The sequence below is a fragment of the Rhizoctonia solani genome, chromosome 10 (assembly GCF_016906535.1).
Source record: "Rhizoctonia solani chromosome 10, complete sequence".
NCBI lineage: Eukaryota > Fungi > Basidiomycota > Agaricomycetes > Cantharellales > Ceratobasidiaceae > Rhizoctonia > Rhizoctonia solani.
Window position 1 is genome coordinate 460,037 of NC_057379.1, and position 23,850 is coordinate 483,886.

A 23,850-nucleotide genomic window follows, 5' to 3' on the forward strand; every position below is an offset into this window, starting at 1 on the left:
GATACATGTTTGACCACTATAAAGAGATCTACTGCATTAACCCGACCACAAAAAAGTCCGAGAGTGTAAGAGAGAAACTATTAACAGCCTGGATGTGATTTCAACTACCACCACTTCATATCCGTTTCCTACGATCAAATCTCTGCGCATTCCTCGAAGAAGCGACATTCATGCTCATATTCACCGTACCCCCAAATGCAGCCATAGCCCTGCTTTCGCCCTCTTTTGGATTGTGGTTCGCACTACTCCCAAACAATGATCGGAGTCCTCCACTTGAGCGTCGATTGGCATTTAGTTTTTGCCGTGGTGATTCCAGTCCAAAAACCCCTTTCCGATCATCGTCACTCTCGATATCGGAGTCGGGCCCATTATCGTACTGTGATAGTCCCGCGAACCGTGCAACAGGAGTTTCTTCTCGAGAAGCAGGGACAAATGAGGATGGAGGGTATGGGTGCCCGGCAAGTTCATCTGAAGGTGTAGGGTGGTTGTGAGATTGGGAGTGACTAAGGTAAGAGTCAGCTTCATAACCGGCTTCCTCCCCGTCAGACTCTGATAGATAGCCATGGGCGTGTACGTCGTGTCTCCCGTCGTCTCGACCGTTCCCGTTCCCGTCCCTGTGTGGTGTATCATCTCCATCTCCATCTCCATCTCCATCTCGGTGCGGAGTGGACATTTCGAACAGGCCAATATAAGGGGTACCTGGTCCCTTGTCTTCTCGTTCGCGATCTATGGTATGACCGATACCTTCCATGGACGAGATTGAATCGCCACGCGCACCAGATTTGGCAAGTGATCGGGACAGAATAGCGGCCACCCTTCTTTCGGCCTCGTTCTGGAAGTTAATTGGAGCTGAAGGTGGGACAGGGGAAACAGCAATTGGCTCGGGGAGGGTGCCTTCAGTCGTGAAGAAGCTGTTGAGGTCGTTAAGCTGGCTAACTAGGTTGCCTAAATCATCGTCCATATCCGTGCTCATGCCAAACTCGTCCAGTTGACTCGTCCCATTCGTGGAGATCCCGTCTAATGCGACTGAGAATGCCATAGTCATAGGCCTGGCGCTAGCAGTCGCACTAAGGGATTCATATAGGGCCTGAACGTTTCGCCTACACAGGGCGGCCATTTCAAGTGGCCTTGCGACGCACCAGCCGGAGGGCTCCGGTACTCCAAATACAACGAGATTTCCCTCCAATTCACGAGAGCTGCGAATATGCATGCTCATTCGTAAAACGTGGGTAGCTGCAAGTCCACCAGAAACTGACAGGGGCTCATCTAGTACATCGAGAGCCTGAAGCGCCAGGTCGGTTCGTAGAAGCGACAATAAAGGCATCAAGAGTTCGCTAAGAACGTTTTGATTTTTGGTTTCAACATGTTGGAAGAGTAACTTCAAAAGTTGCATTGATTTGACACGAAGCCAACGTTCCGAATTCAAGACTAGGCCAAGCAGTAGAGTGAGAATTTCCGTGGAGTGTTTGGAAGTGTAGTTCTCGCGTAGGCACGAGACAGCCTGGCGCAGGAAATCCTCCTTGGTACGGAATTTCTGTTTCGCAAATGACGTCATTAACCGACTGATTCCAACGCGCTTCTCATTGTCAGCCATTCTGGCAATATTCATTGCAAGTTCAGCCAAGTCTTCATCGAGCTGTGACTGGTCCATGGCCTCCAAGAATGGCGGAAGGCAGATAGTGTATAAGCTTCGCAATCGTCCGGCACTGGGGTCAACAAATTGATCGTGAGTACACCTGGATAGGGATTTCAAGACCTCCATTGCGTCTTTCCATGTAGCCGATGATCTCAGACCTGGAAGAATAACTGCCTGTAGACTAATATCGTCTGTGTCCCAGGATTCTGGTTGATAATCGAGTAAATCTTCAATAACTTCGTCTTTTGTGATATCCAAGACTTGGAGCAGAGTTTTGAGAAGAATCAGGGCTTGGGCATATTCTGCCTCCACTGTCGTCGAAAGGCATGCCCGTGCACACCAGAAGAGTTGTGGCCAGAGAGTGTGGTCCAGAACATCGGCTTTGACCAGTGCAGTCAACGACATGAGAACGTCCTGGCAGACCTTCTGTGGGCCAGAGTCATTGGAAGCTACAGTATTCGTTAGTCGAGCCAGAAGTTCGTTGAGTGCGCCTTGCTGAACTCGTGGACGGAGGATACGAAGTAATTGCAGGGATAGAGATGCTGTCGAAGCGTCAGAACTGTGCGCACCCCACTCCAGAGATAATAGCCCCCACTCCTGACGAAGCCGGGGGCGAGAAGGCTCTAATAATCTGAGGACTTCGAAGCAAAGCTTTTCCATGTCCAGGATCCCTGGCTCGTCCGATAGCCAAAATTCGCTGCTGCTTTGATCGGCCAATCGGGATATAGATGATTTCACGTCTTCACGGCTAATCTCTTCGAGCCCATTATCCTCGTATACGGCAGTACAAGTTCGAAGTGTTTGGAGAAGTAGGTGGTGAATCTCTTGCTCCACGCTCGCAGATTTATGGTCGGTTTGAAGGAAGATAGCGTGAAGGAAGATAGGTAATTGGTATGAAATATCCCAAGAAGGATCCAGTGCTACATCTCCTAGGAACAACAGCGCCAACTGCGCAATGGATAGTTGTTTTCTTGACTCAGATAATGGAAGTAGGGTTGATAGGTCGGCCGTAAATAAATGTGAACGAGGACGTTTGGGTATGTTTGCCTTTTGTATCGACATGGTTGCAGGCGAGATTAAAGAGCATAGTTCGTGGAAGACAAGTTCGCCAAATTGAGTTCGGGATAAGTATGCGATGACTCGGCGAGAGTAGGCGACAAAAGCAGCATTTCCTAGCCAGGTGGCTTGTTCGATGAGCCATTTGACGATGGCGTGATGGTTCATTGGATGTGTTCCAGCGACGAGTTTGGTCCAGAGCGCTTGCATTTCACTGGGGTGTGTATCTCCAAAACGAATCGTGAGAGCCAGAAGATTGTGCATGCAGAGATCCCCGGTAGGTAGCAGGTCATTCGTCCCTTCAGCCATCAGCTCGACATAAGCCATCCAAGGTTCCAACGCGTGAAGCACTAGCGCTTCCCCCTCCCTAAGGTTGGAGAGGTGTAAAGCACATTGAGCTAAGAGTGGTACTGCTTCTTCAGAGTGATGGATCGCCAGGAATTCGGAGATTCGCCGTTGTCCAGGAAGATACACACTGGGTGCATAACTTCGGATTGCAGCTTCGGACTCAGCAATGAAATGAACGCGAGACGTTTGACGATGAATGGCTTCCAGGACGTCAAATCCATGCTTACGGATCCGGTGGTCGGTGTCACCTAAGCTGGCCAAGGCGAGACACACAACCTGGCTGAACGAGAACGGGGAGTCTGTACAAGTCAAGATGACATCTGCGACCACACCAAATGAAGGCGTGCTCCCAGGCATTGTGTGTAACGAAGCAAAAGCGCGACGGCAAATATCATCCAAGAGTTCCTCATTCCTTGCGGGATAGGTAAGGAGGGATTTTAGTGCTTTCCTGTATACATTAAGTGTATGAATAGGCCAAAAATAAGCACCTGAATGCAGGAATACACTTACCTCCCAGATGCATTAACCGATTCTGAAGGATGCTCCAATGAGGCATTTATCCAGTCAAGTACCTCATGGACCGTAAGAGGTGAAGGCCCCTCAGGATGAACATGTTTTCCTGGAGAGCGGGTCGTTTTATCGATGTAAAAGAATGCCCCTGCCTAATGAATCCGGAAAATGAGTCAAGTTACTTGATATCTCCTATGACTTACACAGAGGGAAGCGAGGGCTGCTGGAACAGCTTCTACCAGCTGTTCACATTCAGAGTCGTATAGCGCAACAGTTCCGTACCGAGTGGCATTCGCCCTCATTGCAGCGTGACGTTGTCGCACCGGGCCGGACGCAGGACCGTATATGCACCATTCCTGGCAGAGATGAAAAAGTTCGAGTCGAGCATGAGGCCACATAAACGGTCAATATCCTTTCTATTCGAAAGAGCATCGAAGAGGTTTTCCACTACCCCACAAAAGAGACGGCGTAGACGGTGAGAATCACAATCTTGCTTGATGTCGCTCTGACTAAGGAAGGTTTTGGTTTCGCGCACGAATTGAAGCATGAAATGGAGAGCTCCTTGATCGCTCAGTGATTTTGGGTCTCGAAGAAAGTGGGCCGTAAGTTGATGAACTTGGGCAACTGCAACATAGAGCCGATCTTGGCTCCTTGCCCTGCGAGCGGTTTGAGCGGAACGATTTGCCGCCGTGCTCCTAAATTCGTCGTATATGTGCCGAGTGATCGACTGCAAATCCTCCAATACGGTCTTGAATGTGCTCAAGTGGACCGAACCCAATGCGGTGGTGACGGCATCTCGGAAACGGGCCTGATCAGAGGATAGGAACGGAATTATAAGCCGGAAGAGACCACGCGCGGTTGTCAGTCGTTCTCGCTGAGATGCAGGGTCTGAAGGCATTCTCCCATGTTCACGAGCAGGGGTAGGGCGAGCATCAGACTGTATAGCGCAGGAGCACAGTGCAATAATCCAGCATCTCCATTGTTCGACAGACAAAGCATGCCCGTCTCTCCTATCTTCGACGTCCTCCGATGCTCCAGAGCCTTGACGAGTTGGGCGTGCAAGAGGTGCAGCAGCAGCTACCTTTGAGGATATTCCAGCTATAGTTGAAACAATTGGATGAAACCGGACTATCCATGCATTCCAAGTCATACGGGCATATTCCAGAGCATGTGGGGATCGTACCATGCACTCTTGGGTGATTGCAGGGAAGACATAGGTCCATATGCGTAGATCCTCTTCGTCTTTGCTCTGTGCCAAACGCAGCAAGCAATTGGGATCCTTGTTTTGTTGCCACTGGAGGAATTTCCTTCGGTATTTTTCTGGGGGCGCATGCTCTCGTCGTTCGAAAATAGTAGCGATCGAAACCCCTTTACCGAGGAGAATATTGCATACACGGGTTTCAGAGTTGGTGGGAGATGTTTGGGACCCATGGCTTCGTTTTTGAGCGTTAGGAATTAGTCTGACGGAGAGCAGCAATATCTTGACTGCAAGGGCGCGGAGCGACTGCGATACGGAGGAGAGTAAACATAGCGCTCCACCTTCAATCTCCTGGGCCAATTCACCCGAGTCGACCTTTACCGAGTCAGAATCATTAGCTTCTTCTTCTGGAGGCTTCTCGAGTTGTTCAGCCCACGCTCCCACCAAATCAGTCCAGAGTGGTACTACGTATTCTTGTTCAGCAACCATGCGCAAAGCTGATGTATCCCGGTTCCCTGGCTGAATAGGAGGTGAAAACAAATAGCGGGTGCATCGCCATACAGCCGCCTTGACGTGTTGTTCGTTAGCAGCTATTCGTCGTAGGGCAGACGAAGCAGCTTCAGCAAGTCCGGCATCCACATGATTGAGTGATTTTATAAGTAGGTCGAGGGTATCAATAATAGATATGCTGGAGTGCAAGCATCGGGGCCAAGACTCGAAACAGACCATGAGGAAATAGACTTGAGGATCGAGATGGCGAGGGTATGCTACCGATAGTTCTCCTCGGCGCTTAAAGACAAGTTGCTCGCCTTCTTCAAATGAGTAGTTGGTGCGCAAAAAGCGCTCGTCGGACAGCGTCAAATGTCCCACAGCTTGAGCGCAAACCATAGCAAGTTTCCCAATAACTGGTCCATAGCGTTCGAAGAAAGTCTTTACGCCAGGTTTGGTATAGAATGCCTCGGAGAGAAATGTAGCTTCATAGGTGTAGTCATCTTGAGTATCGTATGTGGTGAAATCAACATTGGACGGCCATACGGGTTTCGAGTCCTTTTCCATTGCAGTGAGGGTCAGGAGGATGGCGCGGAGAGCGATAATAGGACGGAACGGTAGATTCAAATCCAAGGTCCCATTTCCAAGTGCCTCGGACTCTTGTAGAAACTCCATAATGATGTCAATCCCATAGTCAAAATGGCGAGACAGTATAAAGTGAACGATATACTCATGGCATTCCAGTGATTCGTCAGGAGGAAATATAGATTGTCCTTTCGGGGGGAAAAGATGTTTGAGGACAATATCAAGCTTTGAAGTGGCTGTGGAGCTAGGTTCATGGCACCGATAGAGATAGGTCCAGACTATCCGTAGGATGCCGTTTAAACACATGACGCGAGATTGTTTTTCTTGCTGATGGGAGCATTACAATTAAGCATAACTTGTTAGAGACGAACCTTACTAACCTTCATCTTGGCTATACTCAAATCAATACATGCCATCCAGTTTTTCGCGAAGAAATCCTGGGGAGCAACACATAGGGATGATATCACTAAAGGATACGCAACGGCAAAATAACGAGGCTTTGTGATCATCTCGCGGGCTTTTGGGTATATGAGGTCAATTGCTTTCGCCCATCCTGGGTGATTGACTTCAGCTTGTGCAGTCTGGGAGCAAGTTAGTCGCATGATTAGTAACAGCAGGGTAAGAGCAAACCTTGCCGATAGGGTGTAAGATCTCCACCAACGACTTGACAAAAGCAATTTTTAGACGAGTACCATGTGCATTGGCAAAGGATTTGGAAAGTGTCTCCATGAACTCTGCGCCCTCTTCAAACGCTTCAGGGGGCCACACCTAAGAAAAATTGTAACTTGATGAGATCGAGAAGAGGCAATAACATACTTTGATCCGGATATGCTTCAATCCCTCAACGATATGCTCGTAGCGTGCATCATGGTCTCGGAGAACTTGGCCAGCAGCAACAGGTTCAAGTTCACGAAGATATCGGTCGGTAACACTCTGGAAACTAGAAAGCACTGTGTCAGCAAACGGCTGGACATGAACAATACAACTACTGACCGAATATTGGCTATTTGTCCAAGGAGCGATGCGTAAAGCTCTGCATTGGCTCGATGGTTGCCTGAAAGGGCGAGTCTCTTCCTAAATCATCGAAAATGTTAGTGCCTTCAATGTATGGGATATATCGCCTTACAGATCGGGGTTTCGAACCGGTTCAAACGAGTTTTCTTCCAAGCTAGCACCCATACCCTCTCCAAGTACATCCTTTCCCAGTTCACTCACACTGGCCAATACTACCAACAAAGCTCGAGACAATACGTAAACCGTCATAAGTTCCATCCTCTCGGCTAACACCTTCGTAACCTCTGATTGAGAGTACACATAGCCATAGCCCGATCCACTTTGAGGCAGTCCGCCAGGGTTGAGCGCTCCGAGAGTTGTGCTTAGATTGGTAGCTGAAGGCGTATCTGAATGAGTAGGACCGTGGCCAAGCAGATGCCGCTGTGTATGAACACGTATCTGAGCAGAAGTAGGGATAAGTCTCTGAGTGCGTCTCCACCGAGCAAGGGCATCGATAACAAGTCTAGTATGCTTCAAGGCAATGTGGGCAAGAGAATCCAGGGTGGAATCGAATTGACGATCAGCGCCAGGGCCAAGTATAGTGGATAAAAGTGGCTCCGAATGCTAATCAGCCATTAGTCAGGGCATGCAATAACTCTATCTCGGTCCAGACTAACCAACGGCTCCTTCAAAAACGCGCTTGTCTTCTGTTCGACCTCAGTAACAAACCGTATAAACACGGCATGCAGCGCATACTCCGCCGGAGTTTTGGGGTCGGGCGTGGCATCGTCATTCTCGTGGGGAGTGGTAGCACGGCGTGGGGGACGAGGTATCGGAACGTTTTGGTTAAAGTCTGCAGTACTACCACCAGCTTGGCTTACGACTGATGTGCTAATGTTTCTAGGTCGTATACCTCCGAACTTGAAACCTCCCGAGCTAAGGTCCCGAGGTGCTGAGCTTTGGCCTGGCAACTGGGGAACGGGAGGCACTTCTTCATCAGCCGGTCCAAACCCAGAGTTAGTAGTGATGTTGAATCCATTGAATCCACCAAACCCTCCAAACGACGAATTCCCACCACCCCCGTCGCTGAATTCCGAGGCGGCATAGGAGGGAGCGGCTGAATGCATGCTTTTCATACCAACCCGACCGGGCACGACGCTTGCAGAAGGACGGCGCGGCTGCGACTTTGGAACAGGTGGTGCTGATTTCCCGCTCGTTCCGCTTTTGAACGCAGCTTTGAGCGAAGCAAAAGAGCCCTTGCGCTTGGTGCGCGGAGGGCCTGGGGGCGGAGGTGGGTCGAAATGGAATGAGTGTATAGATGTGTCGGATTCGCCACGAGCATGACCAGGAGGTGCAAATATCCCACTGCCATTCGAAACGGAGAACATTCCTCCACCGTTATTACTGTTCCCGGCAGAAGTTGGGGCACCAACAGGGGCTGCGGATAATAAAGACGAAGTTGGAAGCGATCCTCCATTTTGGGCTGGAAGAGTAAACATCGTAGACTGCCCATGGTCACCGAAAGGATGGCTAGGAGTCGGCGACACACGTCCCAGCTGTGGTTGTGTCGAGCGTCCAAACGGAGTCGCCCCAGGAGTGTAGTCATCGTCATCAAAGTCTATCAGGAGAAATATGTAAGCCTTCAGAAGATAACGGAGCCGTCCTGTAATCTAAAATCATAAAAACATGAACCGACCTGGTATCTCTATTTGCATGGTTTTGAACTGTTATACGAAAGAGCGCTACAAATCTTTCAGGTATGTTAGCCAGATTTAAGCAAGCTCCCACGATGACCAGAATACGCACACTATTCCAGCTACTACGAATTCCAAATTCCTAGTGAGTGATACCAGGATCAACAGAACCGGTCAACGGCAACCCAAAGATAAACTTAAAGACGTGAGAAGTATGAGCGTGAAAGCTATAGGGCGGTAGTGTCTGCCCCGAATATTACTGAAACGGTTAATCTAAAACACAGACTGTGGTACCAGTGTCTGCGCAGGTGTGGATGTCACTGTGGACGGGAGGGAGGCTGGAAGTTCTCGAACCCTTTCGATCGTTGGATACCTCGATGAGGTAATCCAGCGCTTACCCGTACGTAGCGTCGCCTTTGCATACTAGTACCTCTGTGGATTAATATGTAAAACTTTCTCAACCAAACTCTGAATTAGATTGATATGATGGGAAGACACGCTCCAGAATATTAAAGAAATACAAGCCATGCCGTCCCTAGTGTGAGCACCAAGCTCCAAACCCGATTCAGCACTCTGATCAATATTAATGGGCACGTCTTGTTAACCATGTGTTAAATCTTCCCAGCCTTCGCTTTTGCCGTGAACTCGTTGAACTACCATCAAATCCAGCAATTTTATCTATCTATAGCTCAACACAATTTAGCCTAGACTCACGAATCAGTGTCGTGCACTCACAGCTTCCTTCACCTCATGTGCGTTTGGGCGTGCTTCTCGCTCATAAGACCAGCAGCGAGTGAGCAATTCCCATAGTTCATCTTTAACTTCTTCGCCATTTGGCATGCGTTCAGGCCTCTCGGGGAGTTCTTTCTCTTGAGTCACCAAGAACATCACGTTATAGTCTTTCTTCCCGTCATATGGAATCTTTCCTGATACTGCTTCCTGACCCCATATGAGCGTGGTTTGGTCAAACACTTGCCTTGTTACCTACATATATGATCTTTAATCGGTTCAGTATCATTTCTAGTATTAGCTTCCTGGATAGAGTCACGCACCATTCCCAACGCATAAACATCAGAGGCTTTTGTGTGCGGATGGGTCTCTTTGATAATTTCAGCCGCCTGGTCGGGTGCAATCATGAAGATGCGGGATCACTTCTTGAATACATTGTAGATACCCAACATAAGCTCTACCCACCGACCATCGTAATGTATAAGTAAGGCCGCTTGTTGTTGGCGTAAAACGCATTGTCTGGTTGAACACCGACGAGGCTCCGAAGTCTGTAAGGACCGGGATCCCCTGATCCGACACGAGTACATTTGCCTATGTACTGGTGTCATGATCGCGCTAATTGATAGATACAAAATACTCACCCCTTTCAAGTCACAATGCACCTTGATCACAGCATGAGGAACCAGAAAATCAATCGTATATATGCGATGCTCACAACGTTGATTTGGTGCAGATATTCTACTCCCTCACAGATTTGAGTGCACTGTTCAAGATATGCAATCAAATAGCTTTGAGTATTATCTTTGGTAAACATACCATGTTGAGTCGATTTGCCCCTAGCTCTTTCTTTAGATACTTGGGTAAATTTCCATGTTTCATCCAAACTGAGACCATCCCTATTCTACTCCGAAAGACCGTTAGGCCAAGCAGTGGCATGATGTTGGGGTGATTGCATCTATTCCATGTGTAAAGTTCCATAGCTGCATGCTATAACAGGCTTTCTTGTAAATAGTGCTTAAGTACCTAGAAATGAGTCCAGCGACTCGCCTTTAGATGTTTGGGTTGGGCAATAGTATCAGTCGAGACACGTAACACCTTCAAGGCAACTACTGTGCCATCTAGCAGTTGGCCCTGATAAATGTCACTGAATCCTCCCTCTGATATTGTTGGATAGTCGCTAAATGAAGATAGCATTAGTTGACTAGAAATTTCCGGGCACCCACGTGCAACTAAGTGTGAGACAATTTCTCGGGCGGCCTAAAATGTTTGCCGAGGTTAAGATTGTCTATTTTACCCTAAAATGGTCACTTCTTACCATCTTTCTACTCTGGATCAAAGTACTGTGAATAGCAATCATCTAAAAGAGTTCAAAACGTGGAATCTATCGACAAATTAGTATTTTAATCAGTACGTACCGACTCTTCAACTTCAATAGCACTTGGGCGTGTTCCTGGTTCGTAGGACCAACAACGAAGTAGTAGCGCCCATAGGATATCCCCTGTCTCGCAGCCATGAGGTATACTCTCTGGCCTCCTGGGTGGTTCCCGCTTCGTAGCAACTTCGAATAAGGCCCGAGCTTTGGAAAATTCATTGTAAGGCTCTTCTCCCGTCATCACTTCCTATTAAATGCATATGTTTGATATGTCAAGGCAAAACAAAGTTGTGTCACAACTTGCATATATTGTCTATGGGCACCAGATGCGTGAGTCTCAATATGCATTGAATACGTTTGATTGAATTACTTGCCATTCCCAGTGCATATACGTCTGATGACTTTTGTGGCCCGCTGGACGCTTTGATAAGCTCGGGAGACTGGAGCCATATAATTCAGAACTCTTGTAAGACCCTATGATTATTTGGGGAGGGGAGATTTTACTCACCGCCCACCGTCCTGGTAACCCAATTAGATTGTCCCGCTTGACCTCCATGTATGGGTCGACCAACCAGGAGTTTCCAAGATCCGCTATCAAAGGCGTGCCGTCGCGGGAAACATATATGTTGGACTGAATGAATAACGATAAAAAACTTCAAACCACTGAGTAGCGCTAGCCTCAGTTTAGACACACCGATCTTAGGTCTCCATGAATCTGAGTTGTATGAAAATTTGATGAGCGTCTTGCCCTCAGTTGTTTGTACCCACGTACGATCCCAACTGTGTGTAGATATGAAAGACCTTTGCAAATTTCAGCACACTGAGGTAAATAATATTAGCTACGTTCGATGTCTGAGCAATTGAATTTTGAACCCTACTAATTTATAGCGGTTAACCCCTGGAGTCCTTTCGAGATACCTAAGCAGGTTGTTCTCCTCGATCCAGGGGGATACTATTGCAATTTGGTCGCGAAACAAAGCTATTCCTCGTAGCGAAAGAACATTAACGTGGCTACATTTACTCCATACATATACCTCACGAGCTACATCCTGAATGGCGATCACCTGTGACAAGCCAGAAAACAATGATAGTAGATAGCGCTTACAGTTAGATCCTCTGAGGTCTCAAAGTACTGTTGGCTAGTGACTTTAACCTTTACAGCCACCCATGTGCCATCAAAGAGGCGACCCCGATAAACATCATAATCTCCGTAACCGTCTGGAAATTCAGAAAACGTGGAGAGGTCAATGGAGAAAGTCAAGTCTTTGAGACCACACGTAACCAAAACTTCTATAACTTCGGAAGGGCTCTGCGAAGGATGAGATTCACTTGCAAGGACCCATGCGAATAATACATTAGCACTGTCTCACATTTTGGTTTACCAAGTCGATTGAGCGTTGGATTTCATTAACGGCATCATGGGTTCCTCTTAACAATGTACCCCCAGACTCAGTACCTTCGGATCCGGTTTGTGACTACAACCAAGATAATAAGTCGTTCATGAACTTTAATTGGTAAACGGAAGCATAGCCTACCTTAATATAATTGCATGGAACCAAACCAATTTGACGACTTTCATTTGCGCAATGCCACCACCCTTCGCCGTTATTATTAATAATGGTCAATATTTCTCCCTGCTCAAAGGAGAGCTCATCCGGATTTGCTGCGTTGTAATCATATAGTGCAACCGCTTTTTTTGCTTCCTGGCTCGTTGAAAGCAGCTCTCGTTATGCTATTAATAAGAAGTAGATCTGAACTCCAACTGCCTACCTCAATTCGGATGCGTGCTCTTAGCACATAGCCTGTCGCACGTTGTTTAAGGCTGGTAACAAGTACCCAATCTTCTTCAATCGCATACACCAAAAGAGATTCTTTTTCAGAAATTGTTAGGTCGCCGTCAGCCCGAGCGACATAGTCGCTGCATGCAATAGCAAGAGAAACGAATTGAGCCTGAGTTCGGTCATTTGTTTATTCATGTTGATATTGTCTAAGTTATCATTCACCACTGGACTACTACCTGCCTACTGACCTCTTGCGTATACCTCTTGGAACGAATCCTGAGCTATCAGTATTATTGTGTCGATCTGTTTTGATTCTAAATCTCCACCAGCTAAGAGTACCACACGTAGAATATGTTAAATTCCGGTCAACCGCTTCCAATTACAACTCACTCGTCATTGAAAGGGTCAAGAAGTAGCAGCATCTGGCCTTTCTTGACTATAAGCTGGTCGCTATCATCCCGCACGGGTGTAAAGTCATAAATGGCAGTCCAGACGGAGATATAGTGTGTACCCATTTACTGAGCTACAAATGGTATACAACCGGTGATTATCGCAAGTAAGTGCTCAGTGTGGTGGTTGCCTACTTATAAAAGCGACCAGCGTCTAATGGAGACTATTATTTCGGCCCCACGAATGGTTTGTGGCTATCCACAGCCATCGTCCCTTCATTCTGTCACCGAGCGTTAATTAAATGAGTGAGAGATGACACCCTGCGGTTAGCAAATATTAATCACGGTATGATTGCACTTGCGCATCTGTTTTACCTAATCCTACCCCTTACTGGTCAGCTTTGGTGCATTGTGTCTCCTTGGTCTCTGGCCGAAAACTCTCAAGAAGCTTAAACAATTCACTTGTGGTCATCTCGTTTATGCCTCTTGAAAACAATTGTCTCACGAGCTCTGGCGGATTTTGCAGAGTGCACGATGTCCAATTTTACCGTTCTGGGAGCTTGTTACAGCTAGTTACACATACGTGTTTGTACTAGTACAACTACCAGATTGATGATCGGCGCCTTTTTGGATGAGTTGAAACAAGGATCGGCTTTGAGTAACTGCTTACAATTATAACGCACCACCACCACTCGCAACATACATATTCTATATCGACTGTGGTAACTTCAAGTAAATATTATCCCTTAGACTAGCTCACCAGATGTCATTGGTGAATGAAAAATTGGTAGACACTTCGGGAACAGGCTCAGTTCCTATTATAAAACGATTGGATGAAACGCTAGTGAATCGCATAGCTGCCGGGGAGGTTCGTCGATCCTTTCTCTTAATACACAAACATAAGCGATCACATTAACTCCTGCTTACATAGTTTTCATTCAACAGATCATACATAGACCATCATCAGCTTTGAAAGAGTTGATTGAAAATGCTCTGGACGCCGGCGCAACTTCAATCAAGATCACCGCCAAGGATGGAGGGATGAAGCTGCTTCAGATACAGGACAATGGCTGTGGTATCAGGGTTAGTTACTGCATCTCTTATGAGGCGTTTGACCAACCCTAGCACAGAAATCGGACCTTCCTATCCTTTGCGAAAGATTTACTACGTCCAAGTTACGCGATTTCTCGGACTTGCAAGAAATAGCTACGTATGGTTTTCGTGGCGAAGCACTTGCGAGTATATCTTTTGTCTCGCATTTGTCGGTGGTGACGAAGACCCGTAGTGACGCGTGCGCGTGGCGGTGAGTAACCATATAACTTGAATAGTTGAGCTTATTAAGTTGGTGGCTCAAGGGCACTATACGAAGACGGTGTTATGATCGCCCCTAAGGAAGGGGCCGCAGCAGAACCTGTGGCGTGTGCAGGAAATGATGGCACTGTTATAACCGTACGTATGTGCTCGCGATAATATCGAATCTTCCTAATTGAACACAATCCCAGGCAGAGGATTTATTTTACAACACACCCGTTCGAAAGGCGTCCTTGCGCAATCTGGGAGAAGAATACGCTCGTTTATCAGATGTAGTGACGCGATATGCGGTTCACCAGGCTGGAGTATCCTTTGTGTGCAAAAAGGTCTGCCAGCGTTGAAGGTTCCTTTTGCACAAGCTACTGATAACATGGTTCTAGGCAGGAGCCACTTCACCAGATGTGTCTACTCCAATAGGCGCGAGCCGTTCTTCATTGATACGACTGCTCTTCGGAGCAGGAGTAGCGGATGCCTTATTTGATATGGAAGTTTCCTCTTCAAATGTTTCAGAACAGGCAACTGGTAAAAGGAAGCGACCCAAGGGAGACGTAGGTGCCGTGGAGGAATCATGGAGTGACAGTGACGAAGAGGCCATTCCTATAGGCCAAAGGGACGATAAAACAAAGTGGAAGGCAAATGCTGTATTCACCAGCACATCCTACCATGGCAAGAAGCTGGTTTTGTTATTATTTATAAACCGTAAGTCGTTTAGAAGTGTACTGGATATATTTTTACTTGGCACGTAGATCGGTTGGTCGAATCTCGCCGGATTCAGAGAGGAGTCGAGGCCGTGTACTCTACGATTATGCCCAAAGGAGCGCATCCATTTGTCTACCTTAGGTTTGTTTTAGTCTTGAGCTGTTATGTGACCATCTAACGTGAATATCTAGCCTTGAGATCGATCCAAAGCATGTCGACGTAAATGTCCATCCGACAAAACGCGAGGTGAGGACTCAATACACGCACACAGCCATATTTAATCATGTTCAAGGTTCATTTCTGAACGAAGATGTGATTGTAGAGACGATCTCCGATGCCATACAAGAAAAGCTGGCCGTACAAAGCTCTCAAAGAACGTTTACATATCAAACTTTGACTCCGATCACCGAGACAAATAGTAAAATCGGGTTCCCAAAGGTTTCAGCGCCCACAAAGGCGAGCAAGACTCGACTGGCATCCGCTTTATCTGACGATGAGGATGAAGAGTCCGGAAGAGCAGGTGGGTGGCGTTGGCCATACTTAGAGATCTCATTGACAAAGTGCACCGTTGATAGCCACACCAGCCATGAAGCAACCACCAAAGTCTTTGCCTCAACACTTGGTTAGGATGTCGCTGCGTGATCGGACTCTGGATAGTATGTTTGCCACATCTGGGAACTCCTCTTCAGCTCCGGCGACCCGTGCTACCACTCGTCAATCCACCTCTGGCAACACTACAAACGACGACCCATCGACAGCCAAACCAGTTGACTCAGTTGCGGAATCTTCTCTGAAAACATCTTCAGTGCAGGAACAAACGCCTGATGAAGGGCTCAACGAGGATGATGTTTTGCGAGACTCGATAGCGAATATGGTCATGAACGATCATGGCCAGGAAGAGGACACTCATTCAATAGCCAACATTTCAGAAAGTAAATGCTTCTTGACAAGCATCCTGGAACTCCGTCAGCAGATTCAAGATGATAAGCACTCCCGTATGTTCTCATCAAGGCAAACCATGTTACCCCTCTAATTGATTTGTCTAGGCCTCACGGATATTCTTCACAACTCCAAGTTTGTTGGCATGGTTGATTTTGCTTCGACTCGTTCTCTGTTTCAACACGAACTGAAACTTTATCTCATTAATCATTCTGCCGTCGCGTAAGTGTGTATCATACAAGTTCGTGAATATATGCTAATCATCGTCAAAGTGAGGAGCTTTTCTATCAACTTGGGCTCCGCCAATTTGGAAATTTCAGCCATTTGAAGCTTTCACCCCCGCCCTCATTGCACGAATTAGTTCATCTGGCAGTCGAGGATGATCTCGATATACAAAAGGCAGGGTTAGATCCTAAGAAAATAGGAGACGTAAGTTGCTTTAGCATGTTCCTCTACCAAATTCACAAGGGAGCCGTATAGAAAATCATTAGTATTCTAATGCGCCGAAGAGAGATGCTCGAGGAGTATTTTGGAATCCAAATAAGTGAGGATGGGCTCGTTCAGTCCTTACCCTTGCTCCTTCCCGGATACACCCCCAATATTGATTTGTTGCCTGTATTTCTGATGCACCTTGGTCCAAGGGTGAGTGTTGAATACTTCTCGTGCCTTACTTGATGTTCAATGTTCTTTAGGTTGATTGGAACTCGGAAAAAAGCTGCTTTGATACACTTTTCCGGGAAATAGCTCGTTTTCACGTCCCCAAGCCACCTCTAGACTTCGAGCAAGGGCAAGAGAAAAGTGATGGAGAACAATCTTCAAATGAAGAACGGGACGCGGCGGCGAAAGCAATGGTATGGCAGAACACACACGTCATATTTCCCGCAATTCAGAAGTATTTGGTGGCCCCGAAGACATTAATTGACAGGGACGTAGCTCAAATAGCTAACTTGCCCGATTTGTACAGAGTCTTTGAGAGATGCTGAGCGAATCCAAAGGATCATTGGGCTGAGGACTCTGTGCTCGCTTAACTTATTCATAGAAACAATAATATTTACCTGTATATAATACTTCCATATAATCAAACTGATCAGAAAGTAACACCCGATTACTGTCATCAGATCTTTTGATAATATTTCTGAACCTATAACGCGATAACATTGAGTGTGAAATCAATCAACCTGCTTAAATCCTTTGAAAGACCGTATGTCTCAAGAAGGAACATTCTCCTTGTTCTCATCTGGCTCGTCCACTGACATCTGCCGCTCTCCCGATTTTTTGTCTTCGCTCCCCTGCTCTGTTGTACCTGCCAAAGGCTCTTCTTTGGCCGCGTCTTTTGCGGCCTCGCTCTTTGGAGAGCCCTCGGTCGGCTTGGCACCTGCGATAGCTTCCAACCCGTGCTCCCTTGCCTCTTCGGCCAATATCCTAGTTGGAGAAGGCTCGGGGCTCGAAGCTCGAACGTATCCCTCGGCTTCTCGTACCGTCGGCTGCGTTTGGGGCGGTGGTTGTACCGGCTCAGAATTCGACTGAGGTACATTCAGACCTCCCTCGGCGCCATTACCCGTTTCGGGCTGACCTTGACCCGTTGCTTGTCCGACAGAGACAAACCTATCGCCCAACGATTCTGGAGGCAACTGAGTGACTGAGGACAGAGCCGTAGGATGATCGGACAGGTGTCCGGGCCGAGGATCGTCGAGTTCGTCGACAAGACCTAGGGCAGGGATAGAATCCTCGGGCGTGATGGTGGGGACTCCTGCCATATTTGCATCGCCCGGTGCGTCCCCGGGAAGAGGAGCTCGAGGAGACGTTGGGGGTGGACTTCTTGAAAGACTGCGGTGGTTGCTGCCAGGAGCGGGCCGGTGCAAGAAGGGAATTGGCGTGAATAAGGGGGAGCGTGCTATATCTAGGGGAGCTGGTGTTGATGCGCGGGACGAGGCAGACTCTGGCCCACTGGTGAAAATAGCGTTAGGTAAACAACATTAGTGGTAATGGTATGAAACTCGCCCAATTGCCGGCTGAGTGCCATTCGGTGCTTCCAAAGCGTAAGTGTCGAGAGGGTAGTCCTTGTGTGTGCTAGTAACTAGCAAGGTGCGCTCCAGTGCGCGAAGGTATTTTCCGACATTCTTGTAATGTCCCCTAGGTTTGACGACTAGTTCGACAAGCCTCTGCACTGTGAATGGTGGGGCTCTGCCATGTTTTCAATCGATTTCGACATCAGTACTTGATAGGGGAGAAAACATACGAATCAAAGTCATGAAGGTAGGCAAAAATTCGGCCGAGCTCTTCCTTGGTCTCCTCTGTGTCCAACTTGGCAGGTAAAGCGCGACCTGAGCTAGTGTCCCATACGGCGCCATTCCCATTCAACCCGGCACCGTGTAGCTCAAGGTTAGGGCGCGCAGGGAAGGGTGCAATGACAAGGCCCATGGGCGTTGATGGTTGTAGATCAAGCGTTGCAAGTGGAGAAACAAGATATGGCGGAGAAGGGGATGGTGGGGGTGGTGCATCAGGTGGTAATGGACCGTCGGTGGACATGAGGTCGGACGAATCTGTCAATGGAACAAATGGGGCGTCAGAGGAAGGAGGCGGAGGAGCTGTCGCAGCTGTTTGCTCTGCATCGCTGATAAATTCCAATGCATTCTGGCAAGAAATAAGTTCTAGTCAAAGTTCAACGCAAAGACCGACGTACCTGGACAAGCTTATATTTGATCATGTCTCGAAGGTCATCCCATTCTGTACTGCCGAGGGAGTACTCAGTCGAATCATGAATACCCAGCGCCAAGCTTCAATCAACCCACTCGACCATGTTCGTATCAGCAATTTTATCCAATATATCCTCGAATTCTATGATATAATCAACACCATGGTAGGCTGGCAGGAGTATAGAGCGCCTTACCTGACTTCCAGGTAAAATGTGGAGATATACTGTACTCCCCTTCGATAACAATATTTTCGTTGGCCATGATTATTCGTAAAACTGTTGTGATACCGAGCTTTGTATGTCCTTGTCAACAGTATAGAGTTACGCACTTTTGGAACTGAAGTGATCCCTGGGTAATATTGCCAATTCACGATCTCGCAATTGACAGCCAAACAATCCCAATCATCAGACAAAACGCCCCTTGTCTTCGTCTGGGATCTAAGTGATATGCAAGTTGACTATCACATAAAACATGTACCGTATTCTGATGGCTTTCTAGGTATACTCCAAACATAAGCTATAGAACTCCCAACCGAGAGCGTAAAGGCTGTGCTCCTGCGTCGAGTCACCCATCAGACGCTCAAACGCCAGATTGAACCTCGGGCGAGTAGTGAAGTGGCACTTAAGCGTCTTCTGGCAGACCCTGTGGAGGTTCGACACCTCCCTCGTCCATTGCACCTTACTTTTTGCTTGTGCTATTCTGAATGTCGCAACTAATTTGCAATTAAATACTACCGTAGCCACATCAAGTACATTACACTTTGCTTTATATTTCAGTAGGCAAAATTCTCGCGATGAACAGACCTTGGATCAATTCCAACTTCTTGAAGTCCTAAAACTACCAACTCTTCCATCTCGAGAGGCCCACATACATACACCTCTCGTCCCTCGGCGTCCATGCCTTCAGTTGCAAGATCTTCCTTGGTGATTCTCGAGCTACGGATCGTGACGGGAACTTTGCTACCGTCAGGAGAAGTTCCGAAATCTACAGGAAAGTCACTTCGGAGCCCGTTTGAATAGATCACAACTCGAAGGTTGAGAGATGCAGAGTGGGCCTCGGTCAGTGCATCCGAAACCAATCGACCAAAGGCCTCAACATCGACCCTCCGTGTTGCCAATGCAAGTACTACATCCCACTTCTCTTCGGTTCGTGCAGTACCCTTGAGCATCGCCAAAAACGGAGTGATTCCGACGCCTCCAGCAACCCATAATAGCTTCTTCCCTTCCAACGGCAATATAAAGTCACCATCGACCCCGACTAACGAGACCTGCATCCCCACCGGCCGAGTATCTTCCAATAACCCAGGCATCATCTGTTCCATCTTCTTCGCAATCGTAAACAACCGGCTCGTCACATATCCACCCTGCTTCTCCCGGATCGTTAATTGAACGGCCCCCGTAGGCGACTGGCCTGAAACCGTCCACGTTCGGATCCCGTCATCATTGAGCAACTTTTCTTCTCCGGCCTGCCGAGCCATATGTGCATACTCTCTCTTCCCGATAAACGATGTCATATCGATTATGGCTGCCTGGCCGGGCTTGACCTCGACTGGCGTAGATGGGGCGAACGAAAATGTGGCCAGATCGGGAGAGTGCAATTGTATGCGTTCTAACAAAAGTGTCGTTCCACTATCTACCTTGGCACTGGGCTTTTCTTCCACAAGGTATCGCACAGGGGGGCTATAGGGGCTTGGAACGACCGGGGTACCGGGTATCTGGCGCACTGGCATTGCGTTTTTGACAAACGTGTACCCGGTGGTAGTGACTAAAGTGAGCAAATCTGTGCGGTCCATAATTTCCCTGGCCGACTGGTCGAATACATTTTGCGCCCGCCCGGTGACGTAGAGCATGTTCCCTGTGACAAAGTCGAGGATTGTTATGCCGGCAAGTGGAGTAGCATGCACGTTTCCGAGAGAATTGTAGAATCGGTTGCCTGGAACTTTCCTTCAATCTCTAGTCCCTGGGAGGAATATCTAGTACTCACCCGAATAATCAGGCAAAACTAATGTCAACCCGTCTTTCCTAACTCTTACAAACCCTGCCCGCCCACCACGATGGTTTGTGCCCACATGCGATGGAAACGTCTCTTCATGTTTCTGATCGGCAACGTACGTAGTTCCGATAAATATAGTATCCGCTCGATGAATAAAATCGATTAGTTCATCCGGTAGTCGTTCTTCTGGTCCAAGGTCTGTTTTATTGTATACTACGTGGGGCGCAGTACTTGATGATCCGACAGTTCGGACGTTTATGTATTTCGGACAGTTTCTATGCATTACTCAGTCACAGGGCTCATGAAGAAAGAAAAGAGACTCACCCAAGCGTCTGTGTAACCTTCATATCTAGCCTCATCTTCCCGTTCTCATCCCACTCTACATCTCTGATTACACCTGCAAACTTGTTCCTTCGTCTCGTAGCCCACTCAATCCCTAACCCTGCAACGAGTTTTCCTTTTCCTTTTTCCAGGTTCTTTCTCGCGGGATCTCCATCCCACACGTCTCCGTTAATAATTAACTCGATTTCGCTCGGCGACTGGACGAATCCGACTTTTCCATCCTTGGAAGCGATCAGAGAGACCCATGGACGGCCATCAGAATCAAGAGTTGTCAAAGGCACAAAAGCGATGTTTGATGTATGGAATGTGCGATGCTGGAGCGGGAGGTGGTCTCTGACCGCCGTATACGCAAACCTGACGGCCTGGGCCACGTCGAGTTTAGATTGCATCCAGTGTTCACCTGGGTGCCATCCAAGTACACCGGTAGTCGCTTCTTCAAACATGATTGTATGGTGAAAGTATGATTGGCAGGTACTCGGGAAAGAAGCCGGTTAAGTAGACTGGGGGGATTTTGGATTAGAAGTCATTGCGTGCTTCGATGTGTAAGTCAACGGAGGAACTCCTCCGCTACTCACGCTCTACACAACCCGGGAAATGGATATCCGCGTGCGCCTGATTTATCATCGAGCTAGGTTTGCGCAAGGCTGGATGACTAACATTATCTTGGTAACTTACATGCAATTGACACCAGCTGAGGCCGCTAAGAAAGAAGTACAATAACGCACGTGAACGAGCGGTTTGCCTTGTTCGCATGTAGCTCCTATTCTCCCTAATAGAAGTGTATTCCAAAAAAAAAATAACGCACGTGATTCGTTAACGGAATTTAGTTCCCACTGCTGAAGAGATCACAAATCAACTTTCAGATTTACTATTTCATGCTAACTTCCAAAAGTATATTATGGATACTCGATATCCTTCAACCCACATTTATTGTTCATGCCCACCTCCATTGTCAGAACTCTGGTACCACCCCAGCATCACCGCCTGATTGGTTAGGACAAAGTGACCATGATCTAACAAGAAAAGGTTTGTATGCCGAGTCTGCTCAGACGGCCCAGACTATACAAGGTATTACATATGGATAGTAAGCTAAAAACAACGATAAAAATATAGTGCGCCTCGAGCATAACCAATACACAACTCGGTTTTTAAGGTCCACAGATGCGATTCCAGCGGGCTTTTTCGCACACTCTGTAAGAAACCACCGGTAAGAATGTAAGTTTGCGGATATATCCTGTATATTCTACACTTAATTGGAGTACTCTATAGAGCGTTGAATATATCTACTATTCACATATACATACATAAATACTAATAATCATAGCGTTTATTTTTTTGCGGTGCAACCGCCACTACAGGCTTAGATGCTGTTTTCGGTGAAATACGCTCCAACCCCATCAGGGAAAATATTCGTCCATCACAGCTCTAATATTAAGAATAAAGTGACCAAGTAATCCTAGCCAATCGCGAATAGTGCTCGTTCAGAATTCTCCTAAAATAGACACCGAATGTATGCACTTGGCATGTACACGTCACTTGTTTATTGGGTGAACGTCATGAAGAATGCAGTCACGTGATCGTGGTGATGCTCCTTACGTTGAGGTCCCAACTTCGTATATGCTCTATAAAATCTCGAGTTCACACACCTTTCCATTCCGCAGCCCCTCACAATATCCTCCTTAGCTCTACATCATGAGATTCTCTACTACTGCCGTGGTTCTCCTCTCTGCCGCCGCCGCCTACGGCCAGACTACTGAATCTACAACCAGTAGGTTTTGACGGACTAATGTTAATTAGCCCTTCATAGCTGAAATATATCCCTCAGCGTCCGTAGATCCCATTTCCTCATCCATTGCAAGTATTACTTCTTCGGCGTCGAGTGCTGTATCCTCCATCCAGAGTAGCACCCAAGCTCAAGCCTCCAATAGCTCAGTTCAAGCCTCGTTGAGCTCTGCCCTTTCAAGTGCAACTGCTCCAGCTAGCTCCGCAATTAGCGTGAGTATATGATTTCTCGTTAGTTACTTTAGCGCTAAGCTGATAATCTTAAAGTCCATCTTGAGCTCTGTATCAAGCGCTGTTTCTTCCGTCTCTTCTGTGGCGGCCAATGTGAGTGATTAATTATAGATGCAGTGTATATCACTTGACTAAAGGAAATCAATAGCCCACGAGCTCAAACAACGCAGGAGTTGCTATTGCTCCTGACTTTGGCGCTGCCCTTGGTACGACCGCCGCTGCGCTTCTTATGGGCGCTGCAGGACTTGCACTTTTGCTCTAAGCATATGACAGCCTAATAGCAGCCTAATAACATATGATACCTGGCCATAGGACCGTTGTACGTTCGAAACCTGTCTGGTAGACACTTGCTAGTTTCTTTTAGTCCTTTTTGAGCGCATGTAACTCCGAGCGTGTGTGAATCACATTGTATTGATTAGCAAAAAAATCATGTGGAAGTTCGAGACCTGCCTGAGGCGGTGAAAGCTCCATGAGGACGCGAAAAGAAATAACACGCCCAGCGATCATAACCTACCGGAGTTAGGGGATTTTATGTGGCCATTATGGTACTAGTCCTCTCTCATGCGGTGGCTTATGACCACGCCTCCGAGTATTAGTCATTGATCTCAGTTGAGCTGATTTGAGGATTTGTATATTTCAGTGGGTCTGAATCATGGGGTAATTCATCCATGGTTGGGTTGTAATATGTAGTTTGTAGCATACAATAGGGAGCGATGGGCCAAGGCGGTTAGCTTTGCGGGGACGTTGCCTAAATCTGTGGAGACAAAGTCGAAGGAGGCAAAACTCTTCGCATTCATAATTTAGTTATATATTCAATTGACCTGGACGGCATCGGAGGTAAGTTATCGAGGGAGTGCCCAATACCTAATGACTATATATATGCGTCGGTATCCATGGATTCTGGCCATTTCGAAATTTACTATGCTGTGTCGTACTAGCATAGGAAAGTACGGATGAGTGTCATTGAGTTCATCTTGTTAGGGGCATGTGTAGTATTCATTCGAAAATTAGCGCACCTTCTGGTCTCAGCTAATAGCCCTGAGATGTTACAGTAGGGCAAAATTATAGATAGGCATCT

At 47.4% G+C, this 23,850-nt stretch overlaps 5 protein-coding genes across 5 annotated transcripts; 2 read left to right on the plus strand and 3 right to left on the minus strand.

Moving 5' to 3' along the window:
- Nucleotides 1-115: 115 nt before the first annotated feature.
- Nucleotides 116-10,595, minus strand: RhiXN_08329 (cell morphogenesis protein PAG1; the record flags this gene model as incomplete). The annotated part of the gene is made up of 19 exons (XM_043328145.1): nt 116-3,488; nt 3,551-3,702; nt 3,754-3,906; nt 4,002-6,149; nt 6,203-6,403; nt 6,453-6,590; nt 6,639-6,762; nt 6,816-6,896; nt 6,949-7,439; nt 7,493-8,433; nt 9,167-9,191; nt 9,245-9,448; nt 9,498-9,506; nt 9,562-9,627; nt 9,704-9,829; nt 9,880-9,900; nt 9,954-10,001; nt 10,055-10,225; nt 10,554-10,595. The coding sequence occupies 19 exons, from the start codon at nt 10,593-10,595 to the stop codon at nt 116-118; spliced, it is 8,514 nt and encodes a 2,837-aa protein (XP_043183530.1).
- RhiXN_08330 (SH3 domain-containing protein) lies at nt 10,596-12,906 on the minus strand (the record flags this gene model as incomplete). The annotated part of the gene is made up of 11 exons (XM_043328146.1): nt 10,596-10,619; nt 10,654-10,857; nt 11,003-11,050; nt 11,119-11,241; nt 11,305-11,325; nt 11,383-11,430; nt 11,716-11,919; nt 11,981-12,085; nt 12,146-12,331; nt 12,381-12,528; nt 12,782-12,906. The coding sequence occupies 11 exons, from the start codon at nt 12,904-12,906 to the stop codon at nt 10,596-10,598; spliced, it is 1,236 nt and encodes a 411-aa protein (XP_043183531.1).
- A 637-nt stretch (nt 12,907-13,543) lies between these two features.
- Nucleotides 13,544-16,702, plus strand: RhiXN_08331 (DNA mismatch repair protein Mlh1; the record flags this gene model as incomplete). The annotated part of the gene is made up of 14 exons (XM_043328147.1): nt 13,544-13,648; nt 13,726-13,863; nt 13,911-14,083; nt 14,136-14,229; nt 14,283-14,417; nt 14,472-14,790; nt 14,838-14,931; nt 14,982-15,310; nt 15,366-15,785; nt 15,837-15,951; nt 16,002-16,158; nt 16,210-16,371; nt 16,422-16,580; nt 16,694-16,702. The coding sequence occupies 14 exons, from the start codon at nt 13,544-13,546 to the stop codon at nt 16,700-16,702; spliced, it is 2,409 nt and encodes an 802-aa protein (XP_043183532.1).
- A 235-nt stretch (nt 16,703-16,937) lies between these two features.
- On the minus strand, nt 16,938-21,202 carry RhiXN_08332 (oxidoreductase FAD/NAD(P)-binding protein; the record flags this gene model as incomplete). Its single annotated transcript, XM_043328148.1, has 9 exons — nt 16,938-17,666; nt 17,727-17,913; nt 17,969-18,363; nt 18,413-18,461; nt 18,522-18,619; nt 18,754-18,862; nt 19,229-20,357; nt 20,409-20,692; nt 20,742-21,202. The coding sequence occupies 9 exons, from the start codon at nt 21,200-21,202 to the stop codon at nt 16,938-16,940; spliced, it is 3,441 nt and encodes a 1,146-aa protein (XP_043183533.1).
- A 1,249-nt stretch (nt 21,203-22,451) lies between these two features.
- RhiXN_08333 (uncharacterized protein) lies at nt 22,452-23,034 on the plus strand (the record flags this gene model as incomplete). The annotated part of the gene is made up of 4 exons (XM_043328149.1): nt 22,452-22,527; nt 22,585-22,754; nt 22,809-22,865; nt 22,921-23,034. The coding sequence occupies 4 exons, from the start codon at nt 22,452-22,454 to the stop codon at nt 23,032-23,034; spliced, it is 417 nt and encodes a 138-aa protein (XP_043183534.1).
- Between the last annotated feature and the right edge of the window lie 816 nt (nt 23,035-23,850).